This window comes from Ranitomeya imitator, chromosome 9 (genome assembly GCF_032444005.1).
Source record: "Ranitomeya imitator isolate aRanImi1 chromosome 9, aRanImi1.pri, whole genome shotgun sequence".
Classification (NCBI taxonomy): Eukaryota; Metazoa; Chordata; class Amphibia; order Anura; family Dendrobatidae; genus Ranitomeya; species Ranitomeya imitator.
The window spans coordinates 105,332,273-105,355,232 of NC_091290.1; the positions used below are offsets into that span (position 1 = coordinate 105,332,273).

The 22,960-nt window shown below is 43.6% G+C and overlaps 1 protein-coding gene across 1 annotated transcript in view; it reads left to right on the forward strand.

Annotated features, from left to right (window-relative positions):
• Nucleotides 1-3,657: 3,657 nt before the first annotated feature.
• The window catches only part of ATP6V0D1 (ATPase H+ transporting V0 subunit d1), an 86,913-nt gene continuing 67,610 nt past the window's right edge, over nucleotides 3,658-22,960 (forward strand). The window contains exon 1 of the mRNA XM_069740517.1: nucleotides 3,658-3,935. Coding sequence (XP_069596618.1) covers nucleotides 3,806-3,935 — 130 coding nt within the window. The 5' untranslated portion in view covers nucleotides 3,658-3,805. The remainder of the gene's footprint in view (nucleotides 3,936-22,960) is intronic.

A 22,960-nucleotide genomic window follows, 5' to 3' on the forward strand; every position in this document is an offset into this window, starting at 1 on the left:
TTCCATGGGAGGTCTAGTTTCCAATATGGGGTCACTTGTGGGTGGTTTCTACTGTTTGGGTACATCAGGGGCTCTGCAAATGCAACGTGACGCCTGCAGACCAATCCATCTAAGTCTGCATTCCAAATGGCGCTCCTTCCCTTCGGAGCTCTGCCATGAGCCCAAACAGTGGTTCCCCCCCACATATGGGGTATCAGCGTACTCAGGACAAATTGAACAACAACTTTTGGGGTCCAATTTATTCTGTTACCCTTGTAAAAATACAAAGCTGGGGGCTAAAAAATCATTTTTGTGAAAAAAAAAAGAATTTTTATTTTCACGGGTCTGCGTTATAAACTGTAGTGAAACACTTAGGGGTTCAAAGTTCTCACAACACATCTAGATAAGTTCCATGGGAGGTCTAGTTTCTAATATGGGGTCACTTGTGGGGGGTTTGTACTGTTTGGGTACATCAGGGGCTCTGCAAATGCAACGTGACTCCTGCAGACCAATCCATCTAAGTCTGCATTCCAAATGGCGCTCCTTCCCTTCCGAGCTCTGCCATGCGCCCAAACAGTGGTTCCCCCCCACATATGGGGTATCAGCGTACTCAGGACAAATTGGACAACAACTTTTGGGGTCCAATTTATTATGTTACCCTTGTGAAAATACAAAACTGGGGGCTAAAAAATTTTTGCGAAAAAAAAATAAATTTATTTTAACGGCTCTGCGTTATAAACTGTAGTGAAACACTTGGGGGTTCAAAGCTCTCAAAACACATCTAGATAAGTTCCTTAGAGGGTCTAGTTTCCAAAATGGTGTCACTTGTGGGGGTTTTTAATGTTTAGGCACATCAGGGGCTCTCCAAACCAACATGGCGTCCCATCTTAATTCCAGTCAATTTTGCATTGAAAAGTCAAATGGCGCTCCTTCCCTTCCGAGCTCTGCTATGCACCCAAAAAGTGGTTTACCCCCACATATGGGGTATCGTCGCACTCAGGACAAATTGCACAACAACTTTTGTGGTCTAATTTCTTCTCTTACCCTTGGGAAAATAAAAAATTGGGGGCGAAAAGATCATTTTTGTGAAAAAATAAGATTTTTTATTTTTACGGCTCTGCATTATAAACTTCTGTGAAGCACTTGTTGGGTCAAAGTGCTCACCACACATCTAGATAAGTTCCTTAAGGGGTCTACTTTTCAAAATGGTGTCACTTGTGAGGGGTTCCAATGTTTAGGCACATCAGGGGCTCTCCAAACGCAACATGGCGTCCCATCTCAATTCCAGTCAATTTTGCATTGAAAAGTCAAATGGCGCTCCTTTCCTTCCGAGCTCTGCCATGCGCCCAAACAGTGGTTTACCCCCACATATGGGGTATCGTCGCACTCAGGACAAATTGCACAACAACTTTTGTGGTCTAATTTCTTCTCTTACCCTTGGGAAAATAAAAAATTGGTGGCGAAAAGATTATTTTTGTGAAAAAATATGATTTTTTATTTTTACGGCTCTGCATTATAAACTTCTGTGAAGCACTTGTTGGGTCAAAGTGCTCACCACACCTCTAGATAAGTTCCTTAAGGGGTCTACTTTCCAAAATGGTGTCACTTGTGGGGATTTCAATGTTTAGGCACATCAGGGGCTCTCCAAACTCAACATGGCATCCCATCTCAATTCCAGTCAATTTTGCATTGAAAAGTAAAATGGCGCTCCTTCCCTTCCGAGCTCTGCCATACGCCCAAACAATGGTTTACACCCATATACGGGGTATCAGCGTACTCAGGACAAATTGGCCAACAATTTTTGAGGTTCAATTTCTTCTCTTACTCTTGGGAAAATAAAAAATTGGGGGCGAAAAGATCATTTTTGTGAAAAAATATGATTTTTTATTTTTACGGCTCTGCATTATAAACTTCTGTGAAGCAATTGGTGGGTCAAAGTGGTCACCACACATCTAGATAAGTTCCTTAGGGTGTCTACTTTCCAAAATGGTGTCACTTGTGGGGGGTTTCAATGTTTAGGCACATCAGTGGCTCTCCAAACGCAACATGGTGTCCCATCTCAATTCCTGTCAATTTTGCATTTAAAAGTCAAATGGCGCTCCTTCCCTTCCGAGCTCTGCCATGCGCCCAAACAGTGGTTTACCCCCACATATGGGGTATCAGCGTACTCAGTACAGATTGTACAACAATGTTTGGCATCCATTTTATCCTGTTACCCTTGGTAAAATAAAACAAATTGGAGCTGAAATAAATTTTGTGTGAAAAAAAGTTAAATATTCATTTTTATTTAAACATTCCAAAAATTCCTGTGAAACCCCTGAAGGGTTAATAAACTTCTTGAATGTGGTTTTGAGCACCTTGAGGGGTGCAGTTTTTAGAATGGTGTCACACTTGGGTATTTTCTATCATATAGACCCCTCAAAATGACATCAAATGAGATGTGGTCCCTAAAAAAAAATGGTGTTGTAAAAATGAGAAATTGCTGGTCAACTTTGAACCCTTATAACTCCCTAACAAAAAAAAATTTTGGTTCCAAAATTGTGCTGATGTAAAGGAGACATGTGGGAAATGTTACTTATTAAGTATTTTGCGTGACATATCTCTGTGATTTAAGGGCATAAAAATTTAAAGTTGGAAAATTGCGAAATTTTCAAAATTTTCGCCAAATTTCCGTTTTTTTCACAAATAAACGCAAGTTATATCGAATAAATGTTACTACTAAAATGAAGTACAATATGTCACGAGAAAACAATGTCAGAATCGCCAAGATCCGTTGAAGCGTTCCAGAGTTATAACCTCATAAAGGGACAGTGGTCAGAATTGTAAAAATTGGCCCGGTCATTAACGTGCAAACCACCCTCGGGGCTTAAGGGGTTAATATACTCACCTATTGCTCCAGTGACGTCACCACAGTTGTGACCGCCTAGCTCACCGTGTGTGGCCTGGAAGTGTCTTACAGTGTAAGTCTATGGCGCCTCGGTCTGGCCCTCCATACACTTACATGGTGAGACACTTCTGGGGTCCGCAGAGCGGAGCCATCACTCAGAAGGAGCCAGCCACCACCTCATGCACAACACAGGGTGCTGATGGGTCACTCTGACCCCTGGGGGCCACGGCTCGGCTTCCTTTATCATCACACAGTAATGTTACGGTATTGATGATTTTTAGTTGGTCGGTGATCACGTGCTGACAGGTGCATGTCTCCTAAGGGATTTAATAATAATAAATATAGTATTATTAATAAATGAAAATATATATAGAAAAACAAATCTTTAAAAACAGCCGCAGAAATCATAGAAATAGTATCTATCATAGAAATAAAACCAAGCAGGAGACCGATATATCTACATGTTGTGGACCCCTTATAACCACACTGCCCCCCGCAGCGAGGATACCAGCTCAGTACTCTGACCACCGCCACGGTCACGTGTTCTCGTCTCATCCGTCACGATAGTGTCTGAACACACACATGCGACACAAGTAATCCCTGCCTGCGACAATTCAAGCCATAAGCATTGAACCGTTCAGCTTTCGTTACCCACAATCCCTTTCACTGTACTTTCCAGATTTTCCTCCTGCGTCTCAAGCCTCGTTTAAGTCCGCGTCCCTGATAGGGTCATTCTCCTGACGTCACACTTAAAGCTAGGCCGCTGATTGGCTCTTCCTAATCGCTCGCTCTTTCTCCACCATGACAGGAGATTCGTCATGTGACAAGTGGCGCTGAGCTCACGTGACTCCGCTCGGGCCCTGGTAGCCGCTGCAGTGACGTCAGCCATCCTTCTGAACGGAGACCGATCTCTCCCTCTCCGCCGCCATCGCCTCCGTCATGACGGCCTTCTCTGAGCTGTACTTCAATGTGGACAGCGGCTACCTGGAAGGCCTGGTCCGCGGATTCAAGGCCGGGATCCTGTCCCAGGGAGACTACCTGAACCTGGTGCAGTGCGAGACCCTGGAGGGTGAGTGATGTGCGGGAGGATTGCGGCTTCCGGTGTGTGCTGAGGACGGTGACCGCTGCTGCCCATCATCCTGGTATCGGGCAGTCACCCGTTATGTGATCGGTGAGGACAGCAGCGTAATGTCAGCTCTCCTGCTGTGTACAGGGCCATGTCCTCCATCCTGCGTCCCATCATTGTCAGGCCCCCATCAGGGATGTCAGGTGGGACGATAACCCCCATCAGGGATGTCAGACGGGGCGATAACCCCCATCAGGGATGTCAGGAGGGGCGATAACCCCCATCAGGGATGTCAGGAGGGGCGATAACCCCCATCAGGGATGTCAGGCGGGGCAATAACCCCCATCAGGGATGTCAGGCGGGGCGATAACCCCCATCAGGGATGTCAGGCGGGGCCATAACCCCCCATCAGGGATGTCAGGAGGGGCGATAACCCCCATCAGGGATGTCAGACGGGGCGATAACCCCCATCAGGGATGTCAGGTGGGACGATAACCCCCATCAGGGATGTCAGGAGGGGCGATAACCCCCATCAGGGATGTCAGGAGGGGCGATAACCCCCATCAGGGATGTCAGGAGGGGCGATAACCCCCATCAGGGATGTCAGGAGGGGCGATAACCCCCATCAGGGATGTCAGGCGGGGCGATAACCCCCATCAGGGATGTCAGGCGGGGCGATAACCCCCATCAGGGATGTCAGGCGGGGCCATAACCCCCCATCAGGGATGTCAGGCGGGGCGATAACCCCCATCAGGGATGTCAGGCGTGGCGATAACCCCCATCAGGGTTGTCAGGTGGGGCGATAACCCCCCCATCGGGGGTGTCAGGCGGGGCGATAACCCCCTTATCAGAGTTGTTAGGCGGGGCGATTACCCCCTTATCAGGGATGTCAGGCGGGGCGATTACCCCCTTATCAGGGTTGTCAGGTGGGGCGATAACCCCCCCATCGGGGGTGTCAGGCGGGGCGATAACCCCCTTATCAGAGTTGTTAGGCGGGGCGATTACCCCCTTATCAGGGTTGCCAGGTGGGGCGATAACCCCCCTATCGCGGTTATAATTAACCCTTAAGGCTGCATAGCAATACATGCGGCCGCACTCTCCGCTCCAGAGAGACGGTGGCAATGCCGCGTATTACCATGCGAGACTCGGACGTATTTCTCGCATGTGTGATCCCGGCCTTAAAGAGTTATTCTGTTATCTGTCTTAAGGAGCTCTCCGCTCCTCTGCCTCCGGACTTCCTTGCTTGGGGGGCCGCGCGCTCCCGAGCATTGATAGCTCAGACCAGGCTGAGCCCCTGGATCACGTCGCCCGCTCTTCAGTGCTGCTTGCAGAGGTAGCGTAGCCTCTGCAGCCACAGAGCAGCGCCGGATCTAGTGATCTGATCACTGCCAGAGCAGCGCTTACAAGCTCTATGGTGCTGTACTACCAGGCGCACGCTCCATGCAGAATGCAGCCGACCACCTCTGATGGATTTTTAGTAAGACTCGTTTGTTTTTACTTGAGCTTGTGGCAATTCTACACATTTCTGATTGAGAAAACCCTCTCTATGTCGAAATTGTGAATCCAGGAAATCCCCATTGTCTGGTGACTCAGGACATTGGTGAGAATGAAGCTGTGGACCTGGGTCAGAGTTGTCACTTGTAGATCATTAGTTTCTCTTTTCACCAGTGCAGGATAATCTACAGCAGGGGGGGATTCATTTTACCGAAATGCCACATATCAGGCTGATGCCTTCCCCCATCCTCAACTAATGTGGTATGATGTCCTTACAACTCTCCCCCATACGTATTGACTAGTGACCCTCCACAGTTTCCTCCACAAAAAAAAAAGGTTTGATACGAGTGTCTGCTTAGGCCGGCTTCACACTCAGCGTATGAAAATACGGTCCGTATATTACGGCCGTAATACGCTGAAATGTCCCGAAAATAGTGGTCCGTAGCTCCTCCGTAGGCAGGGTGTGTCAGCGTTTTTTGCGCATGGCATCCTCCGTATGTAATCCGTATGGTATCCGTACTGCGTGGTTTTCTCGCAGGCTTGCAAAACCAACATACCGCTATAGAAGTGATCCATGTGTCCCAAAAAGAAAAAAAAATATATATATACTGTATATATATATATATATATATATATATATATATATATATATATATATATATATATATATATATATATATATATATATATATATATATATAATGTCAGTAGACACATATATGTAGATATATTAATATTTTTTCCAGCGCTATACAGCTTGAAAGACGGTAATTCAATTACCGGCTTTTTCCTTCTCCTTCCTAAAACCCGACATGATTTGAGACATGGTTTACATACAGTAAACCATGTCTTCTCTCCATTTTTTTTGCAGATTCCACACTACTAATGTCAGTAGTGTGTATCTGCAAAATTTGGCCGTTCTAGCTCTTAAAATAAAGGGTTAAATGGTGGAAAAAATTGGCGTGGGCTCCCGCGCAATTTTCTCCGCCAGAGTAGTAAAGCCAGTGACTGAGGGCAGATATTAATAGCCTGGAGAGGGTCCATGGTTATTGGCCCCCCCCTGGCTAAAAATATCTGCCCCCAGCCACCCCAGAACAGGCACATCTGGAAGATGCGCCTATTCTGGCACTTGGCCACTCTCTTCCCATTCCCGTGTAGCGGTGGGATATGGGGTAATGAAGGGTTAATGCCACCTTGCTATTGTAAGGTGACATTAAGCCTAATTAATAATGGAGAGGCGTCAATTATGACACCTATCCATTATTAATCCAATTGTAGTAAAGGGTTAAATAAAACACAAACACATTATTTAAAATTATTTTAATGAAATAAAAACAATGGTTGTTTGAGTATTTTATTCTACGCCCAATCCAATCACTGAAGACCCTCGTTCTGTGAAAGAAATAACATAATAAACCAACAATATACTTACCCTCCGCAGATCTGTAACGTCCAACGATGTAAATCCTTCTGAAGGGGTTAAAACATTTTGCAGCAAGGAGCTTTGCTAATGCAATGCTACTCCTCGCTGCAAAACCCCGGGGAATGAGTCTAAATATAGATCAATGAGCTATATTTAGCTTCATTTGCGTTGAGGCGCCCTCTGCTGGCTGTTTATAGATCGTGGGAACTTGCCTAGAAAGCCTGGGAGCTTTCTAGGAAATTTCCCACGATCTATGAACAGCCAGCAGAGGGCGCCTCACCGCAAATGAAGCTAAATATAGCTCATTGATCTATATTTAGACTCATTCCCCGGGGTTTTGCAGCGAGGAGCAGCCTGCATTAGCAAAGCTCCTTGCTGCAAAATGTTTTAACCCCTTCAGAAGGATTTACATCGTTGGACGTTACAGATCTGCGGAGGGTAAGTATATTGTTGGTTTATTATGTTATTTCTTTCACAGAACGAGGGTCTTCAGTGATTGGATTGGGCGTAGAATAAAATACTCAAACAACCATTGTTTTTATTTCATTAAAATAATTTTAAATAATGTGTTTGTGTTTTATTTAACCCTTTACTACAATTGGATTAATAATGGATAGGTGTCATAATTGACGCCTCTCCATTATTAATTAGGCTTAATGTCACCTTACAATAGCAAGGTGGCATTAACCCTTCATTACCCCATATCCCACCGCTACACGGGAATGGGAAGAGAGTGGCCAAGTGCCAGAATAGGCGCATCTTCCAGATGTGCCTTTTCTGGGGTGGCTGGGGGCAGATATTTTTAGCCAGGGGGGGGCCAATAACCATGGACCCTCTCCAGGCTATTAATATCTGCCCTCAGTCACTGGCTTTACTACTCTGGCGGAGAAAATTGCGTGGGAGCCCACGCCAATTTTTTCCACCATTTAACCCTTTATTTTAAGAGCTAGAACGGCCAAATTTTGCAGATACACTCTACTGACATTAGTAGTGTGGAATCTGCAAAAAAAATGGAGAGAAGACATGGTTTACTGTATGTAAACCATGTCTCAAATCATGTCGGGTTTTAGGAAGGAGAAGGAAAAAGCCGGTAATTGAATTACCGGCTTTCAAGCTGTATAGCGCTGGAAAAAATATTAATATATATACATATATGTGTCTCACTGATAGATAGATATATATATATATATATATATATATATATATATATATATATATATATATATATATATATATATATATATATATATATATATATATATATATATATATACATATATATATACACAGTGGGGCAAAAAAGTATTTAGTCAGTCAGCAATAGTGCAAGTTCCACCACTTAAAAAGATGAGAGGCGTCTGTAATTTACATCATAGGTAGACCTCAACTATGGGAGACAAACCGAGAAAAAAAAATCCAGAAAATCACATTGTCTGTTTTTTTAACATTTTATTTGCATATTATGGTGGAAAATAAGTATTTGGTCAGAAACAAAATTTCATCTCAATACTTTGTAATATATCCTTTGTTGGCAATGACAGAGGTCAAACGTTTTCTGTAAGTCTTCACAAGGTTGCCACACACTGTTGTTGGTATGTTGGCCCATTCCTCCATGCAGATCTCCTCTAGAGCAGTGATGTTTTTGGCTTTTTGCTTGGCAACACGGACTTACAACTCCCTCCAAAGGTTTTCTATAGGGTTGAGATCTGGAGACTGGCTAGGCCACTCCAGGACCTTGAAATGCTTCTTACGAAGCCACTCCTTCGTTGCCCTGGCAGTGTGCTTTGGATCATTGTCATGTTCAAAGACCCAGCCACGTTTCATCTTCAATGCCCTTGCTGATGGAAGGAGGTTTGCACTCAAAATCTCACGATACATGGCCCCATTCATTCTTTCATGTACCCGGATCAGTTGTCCTGGCCCCTTTGCAGAGAAACAGGCCCAAAGCATGATGTTTCCACCACCATGCTTTACAGTAGGTATGGTGTTTGATGGATGCAACTCAGTATTTTTTTTCCTCCAAACACGACAAGTTGTGTTTCTACCAAACAGTTCCAGTTTGGTTTCATCAGACCATAGGACATTCTCCCAAAACTCCTCTGGATCATCCAAATGCTCTCTAGCAAACTTCAGACGGGCCCGGACATGTACTGGCTTAAGCAGTGGAACACGTCTGGCACTGCAGGATCTGAGTCCATGGTGGCGTAGTGTGTTACTTATGGTAGGCCTTGTTACATTGGTCCCAGTTCTCTGCAGTTCATTCACTAGGTCCCCCCGCGTGGTTCTGGGATTTTTGCTCACCGTTCTTGTGATCATTCTGACCCCACGGGGTGGGATTTTGCGTGGAGCCCCAGATCGAGGGAGATTATCAGTGGTCTTGTATGTCTTCCATTTTCTAATTATTGCTCCCACTGTTGATTTCTTCACTCCAAGCTGGTTGGCTATTGCAGATTCAGTCTTCCCAGCCTGGTGCAGGGCTACAATTTTGTTTCTGGTGTCCTTTGACAGCTCTTTGGTCTTCACCATAGTGGAGTTTGGAGTCAGACTGTTTGAGTGTGTGCACAGGTGTCTTTTTATACTGATAACAAGTTTAAACAGGTGCCATTACTACAGGTAATGAGTGGAGGAAAGAGGAGACTCTTAAAGAAGTTACAGGTCTGTGAGAGCCAGAAATCTTGATTGTTTGTTTCTGACCAAATACTTATTTTCCACCATAAAATGCAAAAAAAATGATAAAAAAACAGACAATGTGATTTTCTGGATTTTTTTTTCTCAGTTTGTCTCCCATAGTTGAGGTCTACCTATGATGTAAATTACAGACGCCTCTCATCTTTTTAAGCGGTGGAACTTGCACTATTGCTGACTGACTAAATACTTTTTTGCCCCACTGTATATATATATATAATTATACCTATTCTATGTGTACACATTTATTCTACCTATTGGACTGTAAGCTGTCAGTGTGATTTTACTGTACACCGCACTGAATTGCCGGCTTTTCTCTCTAACAGCGCTGCGTATTTCTCGCAAGTCACACTGCTTGTCCGTGTGTAATCCGTATTTTTCACGCTTCCATAGACTTTCATTGGCGTATTTCTTGCGCAGTACGGTGACAAACGCAGCATGCTGCGATTTTGTACGGCCGTAGAAAGCCGTATAATACTGATCAGTAAAATACGGCAGATAGGAGCAGAGGCATAGAGAATAATTGTGCCGTATTTTTTGCGAGTTTTACGGACGTAGTTTCTGCGCTCTTACGTCCGTAAAACTCGCAAGTGTGAAGCCGGCCTTAGTGTGAGCCAATCCTCAGGTGACAGAATCATAACACAGGTGTGGAGAAGATGGAGAACTTAATTCCTCCATCGTGTCAGTATGTGGAAATCAAACTGCACTCGGATGCCATGCAAGTGCAGTCCAGTGTTTTCCACTCACCCTTAGACTTGTATGGGTGAGTGTAATCCGCTTTGTGCGCACAGCCCTATAGAATGACATTGGTCAGATAGCATTCGTCCGATTTATAAGCCCTGACAGAATGGTGGAAGAGGAGTGGTTGTCTAGACCTGTGTGTGCCCAGTTTAGTAATCGCAGTCCCCTAGTGTTGATACTGGTGCTGATCCTGAACCATCATACTTGCAGTCCTTCTTAGAGGTAATATTGTGCTTTGTTTCTATGTGATACATTCTGCATATAACCTAGGGATAACAGCTGGAGCAGGGAGAATGGCTGAGTACAGCCTCTAGGCAGGGCTTAGGGCTTTGCCATCCATTGTTAAATACATATCTGCTGTAGGTGACCACATTTGTTTTTGTTCCAGAAGTAGACTATTGTTGTACATACAGTTTATTCTGCTTTGTGTAAAATTATGGTGGTTTAAATGTTTAAAAACTGCTCAGCCTGCTACAGGTGACCACATTGTTTTTTTTAATTAAAATAGTTAGTTTCAATTAATCAAGGAAACTTGCTTTCCAGAGACCTAGCAATCAGAAAAAGAGACCTAGCAATCAGAAAAATGTGTAAGGGACAGGGAGGTGGAAGTGCTGATGATGATGTGCGCAGACGGCGAGGATGTAGGACAGGTGCGACTGTGCTTGTTGCTGGAGCATAAGAGCTCTCCCATCCACGACACATAGCTTCTTGTCCCACTTTGCAGGGAGGCACGGTACACCACTTCTGAAGCCACACCAGTGCGAACAGGTGGTTGGTGGAATAGCAGATAATGCTTCCAGCAGGCTTGCCAGCACCACCCAGTCTTCCACAATGTCCAGTCTCACCACCCTTTAGTCTGGCTCACTTAATCCTCACCCTGATCCTCCTTCCTCTCGCCATGTCACGTTCCAGGAGACCACTGATCCCACACTAGGTCACTCCACGGAGCTCTTTCTTGATTCTGGCCTCTCACCCTTCATGTTCCAAGAGGGACAAGAGGGCATTTTGTTTAGTGATGCACAAAACTTAGAGCAACCACGGTCACAAGTAGATGATGGTCGGGAATGGCATATTCTGTCTAAGCAGGTAGATAATGATCAGACACTGTTGCCAATAAGTCAGCTTGTTGTTAAGTCACCAAGTCAGGAGAGGTGGTGGATGACTACGTCACTGACCCAACCTGGGAAGCTAGCTTGCAGAGCGAGTCCAGCAGCGGAAAGGGTTAGGGATTGGCAGCACTGAATTAGGCAGGAATAGGCAGTGGGGTAACCAGAGGAACATGGTGGAAAACCGACACTTGTGAATTTCCCCGTTAAAGAGTTGGGTGTTCCCCAGTCCGGGACTTTTTTAAAGAAAGTTCTGAAACAAAAAAAAAAATGGTAATTTGTAACCTGTGCTATGTCAAGATCAGCAGGGGCCAGACCAGTACAAACCTAACCACCACCAGCATGATCAGGCAGATGTCATCTAAGCACCCGACACGGTGGGCCGAGCGCCTCGGTCCATAATTTTTGGCAGCTGGTGACACCACTTCTTCTTCCCCTGTGCTAGGTGCTTGACTATCTACTGTCCATAACGCTGGCAGAGATGCCTCCTGCCCTGCAACTATCCTTGTACATTCTGTGGCACCATCATCAGGCACTTCCAAATCCTTGTTTCAGCACAGCTTTCAACTATCCCTATCCCAGGCTTGGAACAAAAAAGAACGTTCCCAGTCACCCACCCACAGGCCCAAACGCTAAACGGGCACTTTCCAGGCTGCTTACCGTGGAAGTGTTGCCGTTTCGACTGGTAGGCATGGAGGATTTCCGGTGTCTCATGGCCAGCCGCCACTATTTATCCCGGTATGGTGTCCCCGCCTTATACCAGCACATGTCCAGAAACATCATCGGTACCCTTGCCAACGCATCTTCTGGGATTGTCCACTCAACAACCAGCACGTGGACAAGTGCACTAGGTGAACATTGTGGAGTCTCACCCTGGTTAGGCACATGTGCTACCGATGCCGAGGCCTGCTGGCCCTACTTTTCTCAGGGATTCCTCCCCCTCCTACACTAGTTTTTGCACTCATCATCTTCCATCTCCGATTTGTTATCTCAGATAAGGTCGTCCACATCAACCGGAAGCTGTAAGCTCTTAAGCACTGCTTCAGCGAAGCAGCAACAGGCTCTGCTGAAGTTAATTTGTTTAGGAGACAAACTGCACACCGCGGCAAAGGTATTGAAAGGAATAACAGATGAGACAGATCAGTGGCTCTCAATGCTTACACTACAACCAGCCATGGTCATGTGTGATAATTGCTGTAACCTGGTGTCGTCTGTGAATCTTGGCAAGCTCACACACGTACTGTGCTGCAGTAGCGCATGCAAGTGCCAGCTCGCCGACTGGTGTGCGACATCACCACGATGGAACTCAACATTGCACATGCTGGCAAGGCTTTGCGAGCAGCTGAGGCCAGTTGTGGAATACCAGCTCCAACACGCCCGTGTGTACTCTGATCAGCCTCCACACATAACAGCTGAAGAGTGGTCATGGATGTCTGACATTTGCGCTGCTCTCCAAGACTTTGAGGACTCCACAAGGATGGTGAGCGGCGATGATGCCATAATCCGTGCAATTATCCTGCTTCTGGGCCTACTTAAACAGTAGCTGCTGACAAACATGAAGCTTTGCATGTGGAACATGTGGAGATGGAGGAAGACATGAGACAGGGAGATACTAACCAGCCAACCCTCATCTCATTTGCTCAGCCTGGATTGGGTAACAATGAGGAGGTGGAACAGGAGGAGAAACAGGAGCTGTTTGCTAGCGCAACAGAGGCTACTACCCACACAAGCTTCCCTTCTCTCCTACGTGGATGTGCTGAGGAGGGGAATGAGGAGGATAGGTAGAGTCATCATCAACAGTCATGACAGCAGCACATAGTGTTTTTAATCTTCAGTATTTGAATGAGGCCCTCTCCAGTTGGTGACTTCATTGGTGTATGGATGATTGGATTACCCTCTTTGGTTTTTTTTCTGGCTTTGCACTGTGTGCAGAGCCTTTGTGAGTGTAAAAGAACCACAACTATACTTTTCTTAATATTTGAATGAGGCATTCTAGTTGGTGTCTTAAAGGTTGCATAGATGACCCTGCTTGTAATTTTTGGTAGGCTTTGCACTGTGTGTAGAGCCTTTATGAGTGAAGGAGTACCACTACATGACTATTTGAACAGAATGTGTACGAGTCCCTCTTCCATCAAATTTTTGGTGGTTCTTACTTCCTTCATAAATGAAAAAGAAATTTCCATTTTTTTTTTAATAAAAATGTAACCACTTTCAGCTCCCAATCCAGTTTTCACCTTCATGACCAGGCCAAATTTTGCAATTCTGATCAGTGCTACTTTATCATGTAAAATTTCTTTGATATGACTTGCATTTATTTGTTAAAAAAATGAAAATTTTGCAAATTTCAATATTTTAATTTTATGCCCTTAAAGGGAACCTGTCACTCCGTTTTTTCAGATTGAGATATAAATACTGTTAAATGGGGCCTGCGCTGTGCGTTACTATAGTGTATGTAGTGTACCCTGATTCCCCACCTATGCTGAGAAATACATTACCAAAGTCGCCGTTTTCGCCTGTCAATCAGGCAGGTCAGGTCAGGTGGGCGTGGTGACATCGCTCTTTTCTTCCCCAGCTTTCCGTTGGTGGCGTAGTGGTGTGCGCATGTCGCAGTGATGAATCCACTGTGCGCACGTGAAGAAGCAGCGCGCGATCTGCGCTGTTACCCCCTGTCATCGGTGGGGGCGGCCATCTTCCTGGGGCCGCGCGTGCGCAGATGGAGTGCTCTGCTGCACGGGGCTTCAGGAAAATGGCCGCGGGATGCCGCGCGTGCGCAGAAGAGATCGCGGCGGCCATTTTCCCAAAGCCGAGATGCAAAATGAACATTTAACTTTGTCACAAAAAATTCACTTTAGATCCAATTTTTTTAATTTTGTAAGGGTAACAGGATGAAATGGATTCTAAAATTTGTTGTGCAATGTCTAGTGAGTGTGCTGACACCCCATATGTGGGGAAACCACTGTTTGGGCGCACGGCTGGGCTTGGAAGGGAAGGAACACCATTTTGGAAACTAGACCCCTCAGGGAACTTATCTAGATGTGTGGTGAGTAGGGTTGAGCGAAACGGATCGTTCATTTTCAAAAGTCGCCGACTTTTGGCAAAGTCGGGTTTCATGAAACCCGACCCGATCCCTGTGTGGGGTCGGCCATGCGGTACGCGACTTTCGCGCCAAAGTCGCGTTTCGTATGACGCTCTCGGCGCCATTTTTTCAGCCAATGAAGGAGCGTGGGCAGAGTGATGACATAGGTCTTAGGGGCGTGGACGCCTATCGTCATTTTGTCCATTGTGCGCAGCAGCGATTTGGAATGTGTAACACCAGCTTTTCTGTTCAGGGACGAGAGAGAGAGAGAGAGAGAGACTTTGCATTGTGTTTCGGTCGATCCTCGACTTTATTCGGCCAATTTCACTCGACTTTTGAGATAGTCGGGTTTCGCGAAACCCGGCTCGACCCTAAAAAAGTCAAGGTCGCTCAACCCTAGTGGTGAGCACTACAAACTCCCAAGTGCTTCACAGAAGTTTATAACATTAAGGTGTGAAAATAAAAAAAAAGCAGTTTTTTTTCCCACAAAAATTTTATTTTAGCCACGAATTTTGCATTTTCATAAGGGTAATAGAAATTCCGCCATACATTCTGCTGTCCAATTTTCCTGAATATGCTGATACCCCATATGGGGGGTAAACTACTGTTTGGGCTCACAGCAGGGATCAGAAGAGGAGTGATGGTTTGGAACACTGACTTTGATGGAATGGTCTGCCGGTGTCATGTCTCCTTTCAAGAGTCCCTGATGTGCCTAAACAATGGAAAACCCCCACAAGTTACCCCGTTTTGGAAGTTAGACTGCTCAAGGAATGTATCTAGATGTGTGGTGAGCACCTTGAACCCACAGCTGTTTCACAGAAGTTTATTACGTAGAGAAGTGAAAATAACAAAATTAGCCCCAAATTTTTATTTTCACAAGGATAGCAGGAGAAAGTGGACCCCATTGTTTGTTGTGCAATTTCTCCTGAGTACGCCAATGTCCCGTATGTGGTCAAAACTACTTTTGATGCACAGTTCAAAGCTCAGAAGGAAAGAAGCGCCTTATTGAAGTTCACATTTTGCTGGCCTGGTTTGAGGGTGCCACATTGGCAGAGCTCATGAGGTGCCACAATAGCAGAACCCCCCAATACGTGACCCCCAGATTAGAAACTACACCTCTCAATGAATTCATCTAGAAGTGATCATGTTGACACCACAGGTGTCACAGAACATCATACCATTGGGCAGTGAAGAAAAAAATTAAATTTTTACCACCAAAATTTAGTTTAAGCCCCAGAATTTACATTTTAACACAGGACAATGGGTAAAAATGGCACCAAAACTCATCCCACAATTTCTACTGAATGTTGAAATACCCCAAATGTGGCTGTACAATACTGCTTAGCCAAACGGCGAGACTCGGGAGGGAGTGAGCGCTATCGGCAAATAATGCTTTGTCCATCACTAGTCTCGCCATATAGCTAAGCAGTACTGTTATACAGGAGGCATTCTGAAGTGCACAATTTCCTATAATAGTTTCCAGACTCCATACACAGAGCCACTAAGTTCCTTAGGAGCAGAATCTCCCCTCAAGTGACCCCATTTTGGAAATTATACCCCTTTGGGAATTTATCTACAGGTGTCGTGACTATTTTGACTACCTGGGTGTTTTCCAGAAACCTATTCAGCAGTGGATGTTGCTGAGTGAAAATTGCAAACTGCCGTTGTAGTGACCAGTACGTTGTAGTGACCAGTACGTTGTAGTGACCAGTACGTTATGCCCACCTCATACATGCACCAGTAAATTAGGCGGATTCTCATGGCTACAGACATGCCAAACGTGGGCGCAATATGTGGATTAGGTACACTGGGGATCAGAAGAGAGGGGAGCATTTGGATTTGGGAGCACAGAATTTGCTGAATTTCTTTTGAAGGGTGAGGGGTCATTTCACTTTATCCGAGCCTTTGTGCGAACAGTAACGTGGAAACCTCCTATATTTCTGTTAACAGATGACGGACCTGAGTGGGGACTTGCTTTTATTGGGAACATTTTTATTCTACACTGAGCACTTACATTGGGATTTCCCTTTAAATCTCCGAGTGATGTAATTCGGATGAAACCCCCAAGGGATCCATTCACTATAATATGACAGCAGAATTACTCTGGACTCCTTCTGGCTTCTGTTCAGTTGTGTCCTTTTATTCAGAAGTGCACAAAACTGTGGCCGATGGAACTTTTATGCAATCCTAATAAAAAGAAGCACATCAACAGATCATAGGTCAGACGGCGTCAACAGTGTCTTCATCTGCCTCATTATAGGGAATCTTCCACCGGGGGTTCCGTTTGAATCATGTATTTCGGAGATTTACATGGAAAGCCCGCTGTAAACAGTCAGTGCATAGCGCAGGATAAATGTGTGCCGAGCCTTACTGTGATCTTTGGGAGGCAGAATGAACAAATCAACAGCAGGTGAAAATTTCATTTTATTTATTTGTTACACCGTTCCCTGTGCGGTACAAGTTATTAGGCAACGTTATTCTTCGGGTCGATGCGATAACAGATTTATAACTTTTTTATGTTTGGCAGCTGTCAAATTCTTTTTATTGCAAAAACTATTGCTATATTTTGAGACCTTTAATTTTTCCATATTTCAGCCCACAGTCATGTGATGTCTTGTTTTTTGTGACTCTTTTTTTTTTTTTCCATGACATTTTTTGATCTCTTTCGATTTTTTGGGAGGCAGAATGAGAAAAATCAGCAATTCAGGATTTTTTTTTTATATGCCTTTCTGTGTATGGTAAAATTGATAAGGCAGTTTTATTCCTTGGGTCAGTACTATCACAGCGATACCTCATTTATATCTTTTTATGTTTTGGCGCTTTTACACAATAAAAACGGTTTTAGAGAAAAAATAATAAATTGTTGTACTGCTGTATTCTGAGAGCTATAACTAACTTTTTTTTATTTTTCCGCTGATAGCGCTGTATTTTTTGCAGGGCAACATGACATTTTCAGTGGTACCATATTCGTCTTTTTTGGTTTACTTAAATTATATATTTATTTTTAATCCTTTTTAAATTTTGCCTTGTGTTCAAGTCATTATACAGGAAGGAATGTTTCTTCACATTTTGTTCCCCCGTAAAATGCCATTTCTCATCAATTTTGAATGTTTTTTTGCCGGTCCTTAACCCCTTAAGCCCCAAGAGTGGTTTGCACGTTAATGACCGGGCCAATTTTTACAATTCTGACCACTGTCCCTTTATGAGGTTATAACTCTGGAACGTTTCAACGGATCCTGATGATTCTGACCTTGTTTTCTCGTGACATATTGTCCTTCATGATAGTGGTTAAATTTATTTGATATTACCTGCGTTTATTTGTGAAAAAAATGGAAATTTGGCAAAAATTGAGAAAAAATCACAGATATGTCACACAAAATACTTAATAAGTAACATTTCCCACATGTCTACTTTACATCAGCACAATTATGGAACCACAATTTTTTTTGTTAGGGAGTTATAAGGGTTAAAAGTTGACCAGCAATTTCTCATTTTTACAACACCATTTTTTGGGGGGACCACATCACATTTCAAGTCATTTTGAGGGGTCTATATGATAGCAAATACCCAAGTGTGACACCATTCTAAAAATTGCACCCATCAAGGTGCTCAAAACCACATTCAAGAAGTTTATTAACCCTTCTGGTGTTTCACAAGAATTTTTGGAATGTTTAAAGAAAAATGAACATTTTAACGTTTTTTCACAAAAAATTTACTTCAGCTCCAATTTGTTTTATTTTACCAAGGGTAAAAGTTGTTGTACAGTTTGTCCTGAGTACACCGATACCCATATGTGGGGGGTAAACCACTGTTTGGGCGCATGGCAGAGCTTGCAAGGGAAGGAGCGCCATTTGACTTTTCAATGCAAAATTGACAGGAATTGAGATGGGACGCCATGTTGCATTTGGAGAGCCACTGATGTGCCTAAACACTGAAACCCCCACAATTGACACCATTTTGGAAAGTAGACCCCTAAGGACTTATTTAGATGTGTGGTGAGCACTTTGACCCACCAAGTGCTTCACAGAAGTTTATAATGCAGAGCCGTAAAAATAAAAAATCATATTTTTTCGCCCCTAATTTTTTATTTTCCCAAGGGTAATAGAAGAAATTGGACCCCAAAAGTTGTTGTTGAATTTGTCCTGAGTACGCTGATACCCCATATGTGGGGTAAACCACTGTTTGGGCACATGGCAGAGCTCAGAAGGGAAGGCGCGCCATTTGACTTTTCAATGCAAAATTGACAGGAATTGAGATGGGACGCCATGTTGCGTTTGGAGAACACCTGATGTGCCTAAACATTGAAACCCCCTACAAGTGACACCATTTTGGAAAGTAGACCCCCTAAGGAACTTATGTGGATGTGTTGTGAGAGCTTTGAACCCCAAGTGTTTCACTACAGTTTATAACACAGAGCCGTGAAAATAAAAAATCATTTTTTTTCCCACAAAAATGTTTTTTAGCCCCCAGTTTTGTATTTTCCCAAGGATAACAGGAGAAATTGGACCCCCAAAGTTGTTGTCCAATTTGTCCTGAGTACACTGATACCCCATATGTGGGGGGGAACCACCGTTTGGGCGCATGGGAGGGCTCGGAAGGGAAGGAGCGCCGTTTGGAATGCAGACTTAGATGGAATGGTGTCCAGGTGTCATATTGCGTTTGCAGAGCCCCTAATGTACCTAAACAGTTGACACCCCTCACAAGTGACCCCATATTGGAAACTAGACCCTCCAAGGAACTTATCTAGATGTGTTGTGAGAATTTTGAACCCTCAAGTGTTTCACTACAGTTTATAACGCGGAGCCGTGAAAATAAAAAATAATTTTTTTCCCACAAAAATGTTTTTTTAGCCCCCCAAATTTTTATTTTCCCAAGGGTAACAAGAGAAATTGAACCCCAAAATTTGTTGTCCAATTTGTCCTGAGTACGCTGATACCCCATATGTTGGGGTAAACCCCTGTTTGGGCGCACGGGAGAGCTCAGAAGGGAAGGAGCACTGTTTTACTTTTTCAATGCAGAATTGGCTGGAATTGAGATCGGACGCCATGTCGCGTTTTGAGCGCCCCTGATGTGTCTAAACAGTGGAAGCCCCCCCAATTATAACTGAAACCCTAATCCAAACACACCTAACCCTAATGCCAACGGTAACCCTAACCACACCTCTAACCCAGACACACCCCTAACCCTATCCCAACCATAACCCTAATCCCAACTGTAAATGTAATCCTAACCCTAGCCCTAGCCCTAACCCTAGCCCTAACCCTAGCCGTAACCCTAACCCTAGCCGTAACCCTAGCCCTAACCCTAATTGGAAAATGGAAATAAATACATTTTTTTAATTTTATTATTTTTTCCTAACTAAGGGGGTGATGAAGGGGGGTTTGATTTACTTTTATAGCGGGTTTTTAGCGGATTTTTATGATTGGCAGCCGTCACACACTGAAAGACGCTTTTTATTGCAAAAAACAGTTTTGCATCTCCACATTTTGAGAGCTTTAATTTTTTCATTTTGGGTCCACAGAGTCATGTGAGGTCTTGTTTTTTGCGGGACGAGTTGACGTTTTTATTGGTAACATTTTCGGGCACGTTACATTTTTTGATCGCTTTTTATTCCGATTTTTGTGAGGCAGAATGACCAAAAACCAGCTATTCGTGAATTTCTTTTGGGGGAGGCGTTTATACCGTTCCGCGTTTGGTAAAATTGATAAAGCAGTTTTATTCTTCGGGTCAGTACGATTACAGCGATACCTCATTTATATCATTTTTTTTATGTTTTGGCGCTTTTATACGATAAAAACTATTTTATAGAAAAAATAATTATTTTTTCATCGCTTTATTCTGAGGACTATAACTTTTTTTATTTTTTCGCTGATGATGCTGTATGGTGGCTCGTTTTATGCGGGACAAGATGACGTTTTCAGCGGTACCATGGTTATTTAGATCCGTCTTTTTGATCGCGTGTTATTCCATTTTTTGTTTGGCGGCATGATGATAAAGCGTTGTTTTTGCCTCGTTTTTTTGTTTACGGCGTTCATTGAAGGGGTTAACTAGTGGGCCAGTTTTATAGGTCGGGTTGTTACGGACACGGCGATACTAAATATGTGTACTTTTATTGTTTTTATTTAGATAAAGAAACTATAAAGAAATATATATATATATATATATATATATATATATATATATATATATATATATATATATATATATATATATATATATATATATATATATATATATATATATATATATATATATATATATATATATATACAAATCAGCACTTCCAATGTGAACACGTGCAAACTGCAACACACAGATAAAAAAAGACCACAGCAGTACATGTGGCAACATCCAGACTTATCTTGCACTTCCCCCCATTGACCTTGCAGGTGGCGGTAATCAACTCTACCTGCCCATAAATTGTAGGTTTAGCCCAGAGTGACATGTTTGTCCGAAGTTGTAGGCTGGTGGCCCAAGAGTGGCATTTACAGTAGAGTAGGACCCATCAGAGGGAGATCACCTTGCCATGGTTGATGGGCACACATGAATTGGCCAATTTATGCGCTAAGAATCTCCATTTTAACTGTAAGTTTTATGAAAATTTTATATATATATATATATATATATATATATATATATATATATATATATATATATATATATATATATATATATATATTTTACACATCTAAATATTTTATTTTTTACTTTATAACGTCCCAGGGGCGACTTCACTGTACAGTCATGGCCACCAAAAGTTTTGAGAATGACACCAAAATTATATTTTCACATGATCTGCTGCCCTCTGGTTTTTATTAGTGTTTGTCTGATGTTTATATCACATACAGAAATATAATTGCAATCATATTATGAGTACCAATAGGTTATATTGACAGTTAGAATGAGTTAATGCAGCAAGTCAATATTTGCAGTGTTGACCCTTCTTCTTCAAGACCTCTGCAATTCTCCCTGGCATGCTCTCAATCAACTTCTGGACCAAATCGTGACTGATAGCAGTCAATTCTTGCATAATCAATGCTTGCATTTTGCCAGAATTTGTTGGTTTTTGTTTGTCCACCCGTCTCTTGATGATTGACCACAAGTTCTCAATGGGATTAAGATCTGGGGAGTTTCCAGGCCATGGACCCAAAATCTCTATGTTTTGTTCCATGAGCCATTTAATTATCACCTTTGCTTTATGGCAAGGTGCTCCATCATGCTGGAAAAGGCATTGTTGGGCGCCAAACTGCTCTTGGACAGTTGGGAGAAGTTGCTCTTGGAGGACATTCTGGTACCATTCTTTATTCATGGTGTTTTTAGGCAAGACTGTGAGTGAGCCGATTCCCTTGGCTGAGAAGCAACCCCACACATGAATGGTTTCAGGATGCTTTACAGTTGGCATGAGACAAGACTGGTGGTAGCGCTCACCTCTTCTTCTCTGAATAAGCTGTTTTCCAGATGTCCCAAACAATCGAAAAGGGGATTCATCAGAGAAAATGACTTTGCCCCAGTCCTCAGCAGTCCACTCCCTGTACCTTTTGCAGAATATCAGTCGGTCCCTGATGTTTTTTCTGGAGAGAAGTGGCTTCTTTGCTGCCCTCCTTGAAACCTGGCCTTGCTCGAAGAGTCTCCGCCTCACAGTGCGTGCAGAAGCACTCCCACCAGCCTGCTGCCATTCCTGAGCAAGCTCGGCACTGCTGGTAGTCTGATCCCGCAGCTGAAACAATTTTAAGATACGGTCCTGGCGCTTGCTGGTCTTTCTTGGGCGCCCTGGAGCCTTTTTGACAACAATGGAAGCTCTCTCCTTGAAGTTCTTGATGATGCCATAGATTGTTGACTGAGGTGCAATCTTTGTAGCTGCGATACTCTTCCCTGTTAGGCCATTTTTGTGCAGTGCAATGATGGCTGCACTTGTTTCTTTAGAGATAACCATGGTTAACTGAAGAGAAACAATGATACCAAGCACCAGCCTCCTTTTAAAGTGTCCAGTGATGTTATTCTTACTTAATCATGACTGATTGATCGCCAGCCCTGTCCTCATCAACACCCACACCTGTGTTAATGGATCAATCACTAAAACTATGTTAGCTGCTCCTTTTAAGGCAGGACTGCAATGATGTTGAAATGTGTTTTGGGAGTTAAAGTTCATTTTCTGGGCAAATATTGACTTTGCAAGTACAGTAATTGCTGTTAAGCTGATCACTCTGACATTCAGGAGTATATGCAAATTGCCATTAGAAAAAATGAAGCAGTAGACTTTGGAAAAATTAATATTTGTCTCATTCTCAATAGTTTTGGCCATGACTGTATAGTGACAGATCACTGATCTTACACTTTGCAGAGCACTGTGTTAGATCAGCGATCTGACGTGCACTGCTCCAGGCTTACAGTCGCTCTGAGCAGGCACTTGGTAAGCCACCTCTCTGCAGGACATGGAAGTAGCCCCGCGGCCATTTTGGATCCGGGGCCTGCAGGGAGGAGACGCTCGGTACAAGATGAGCAC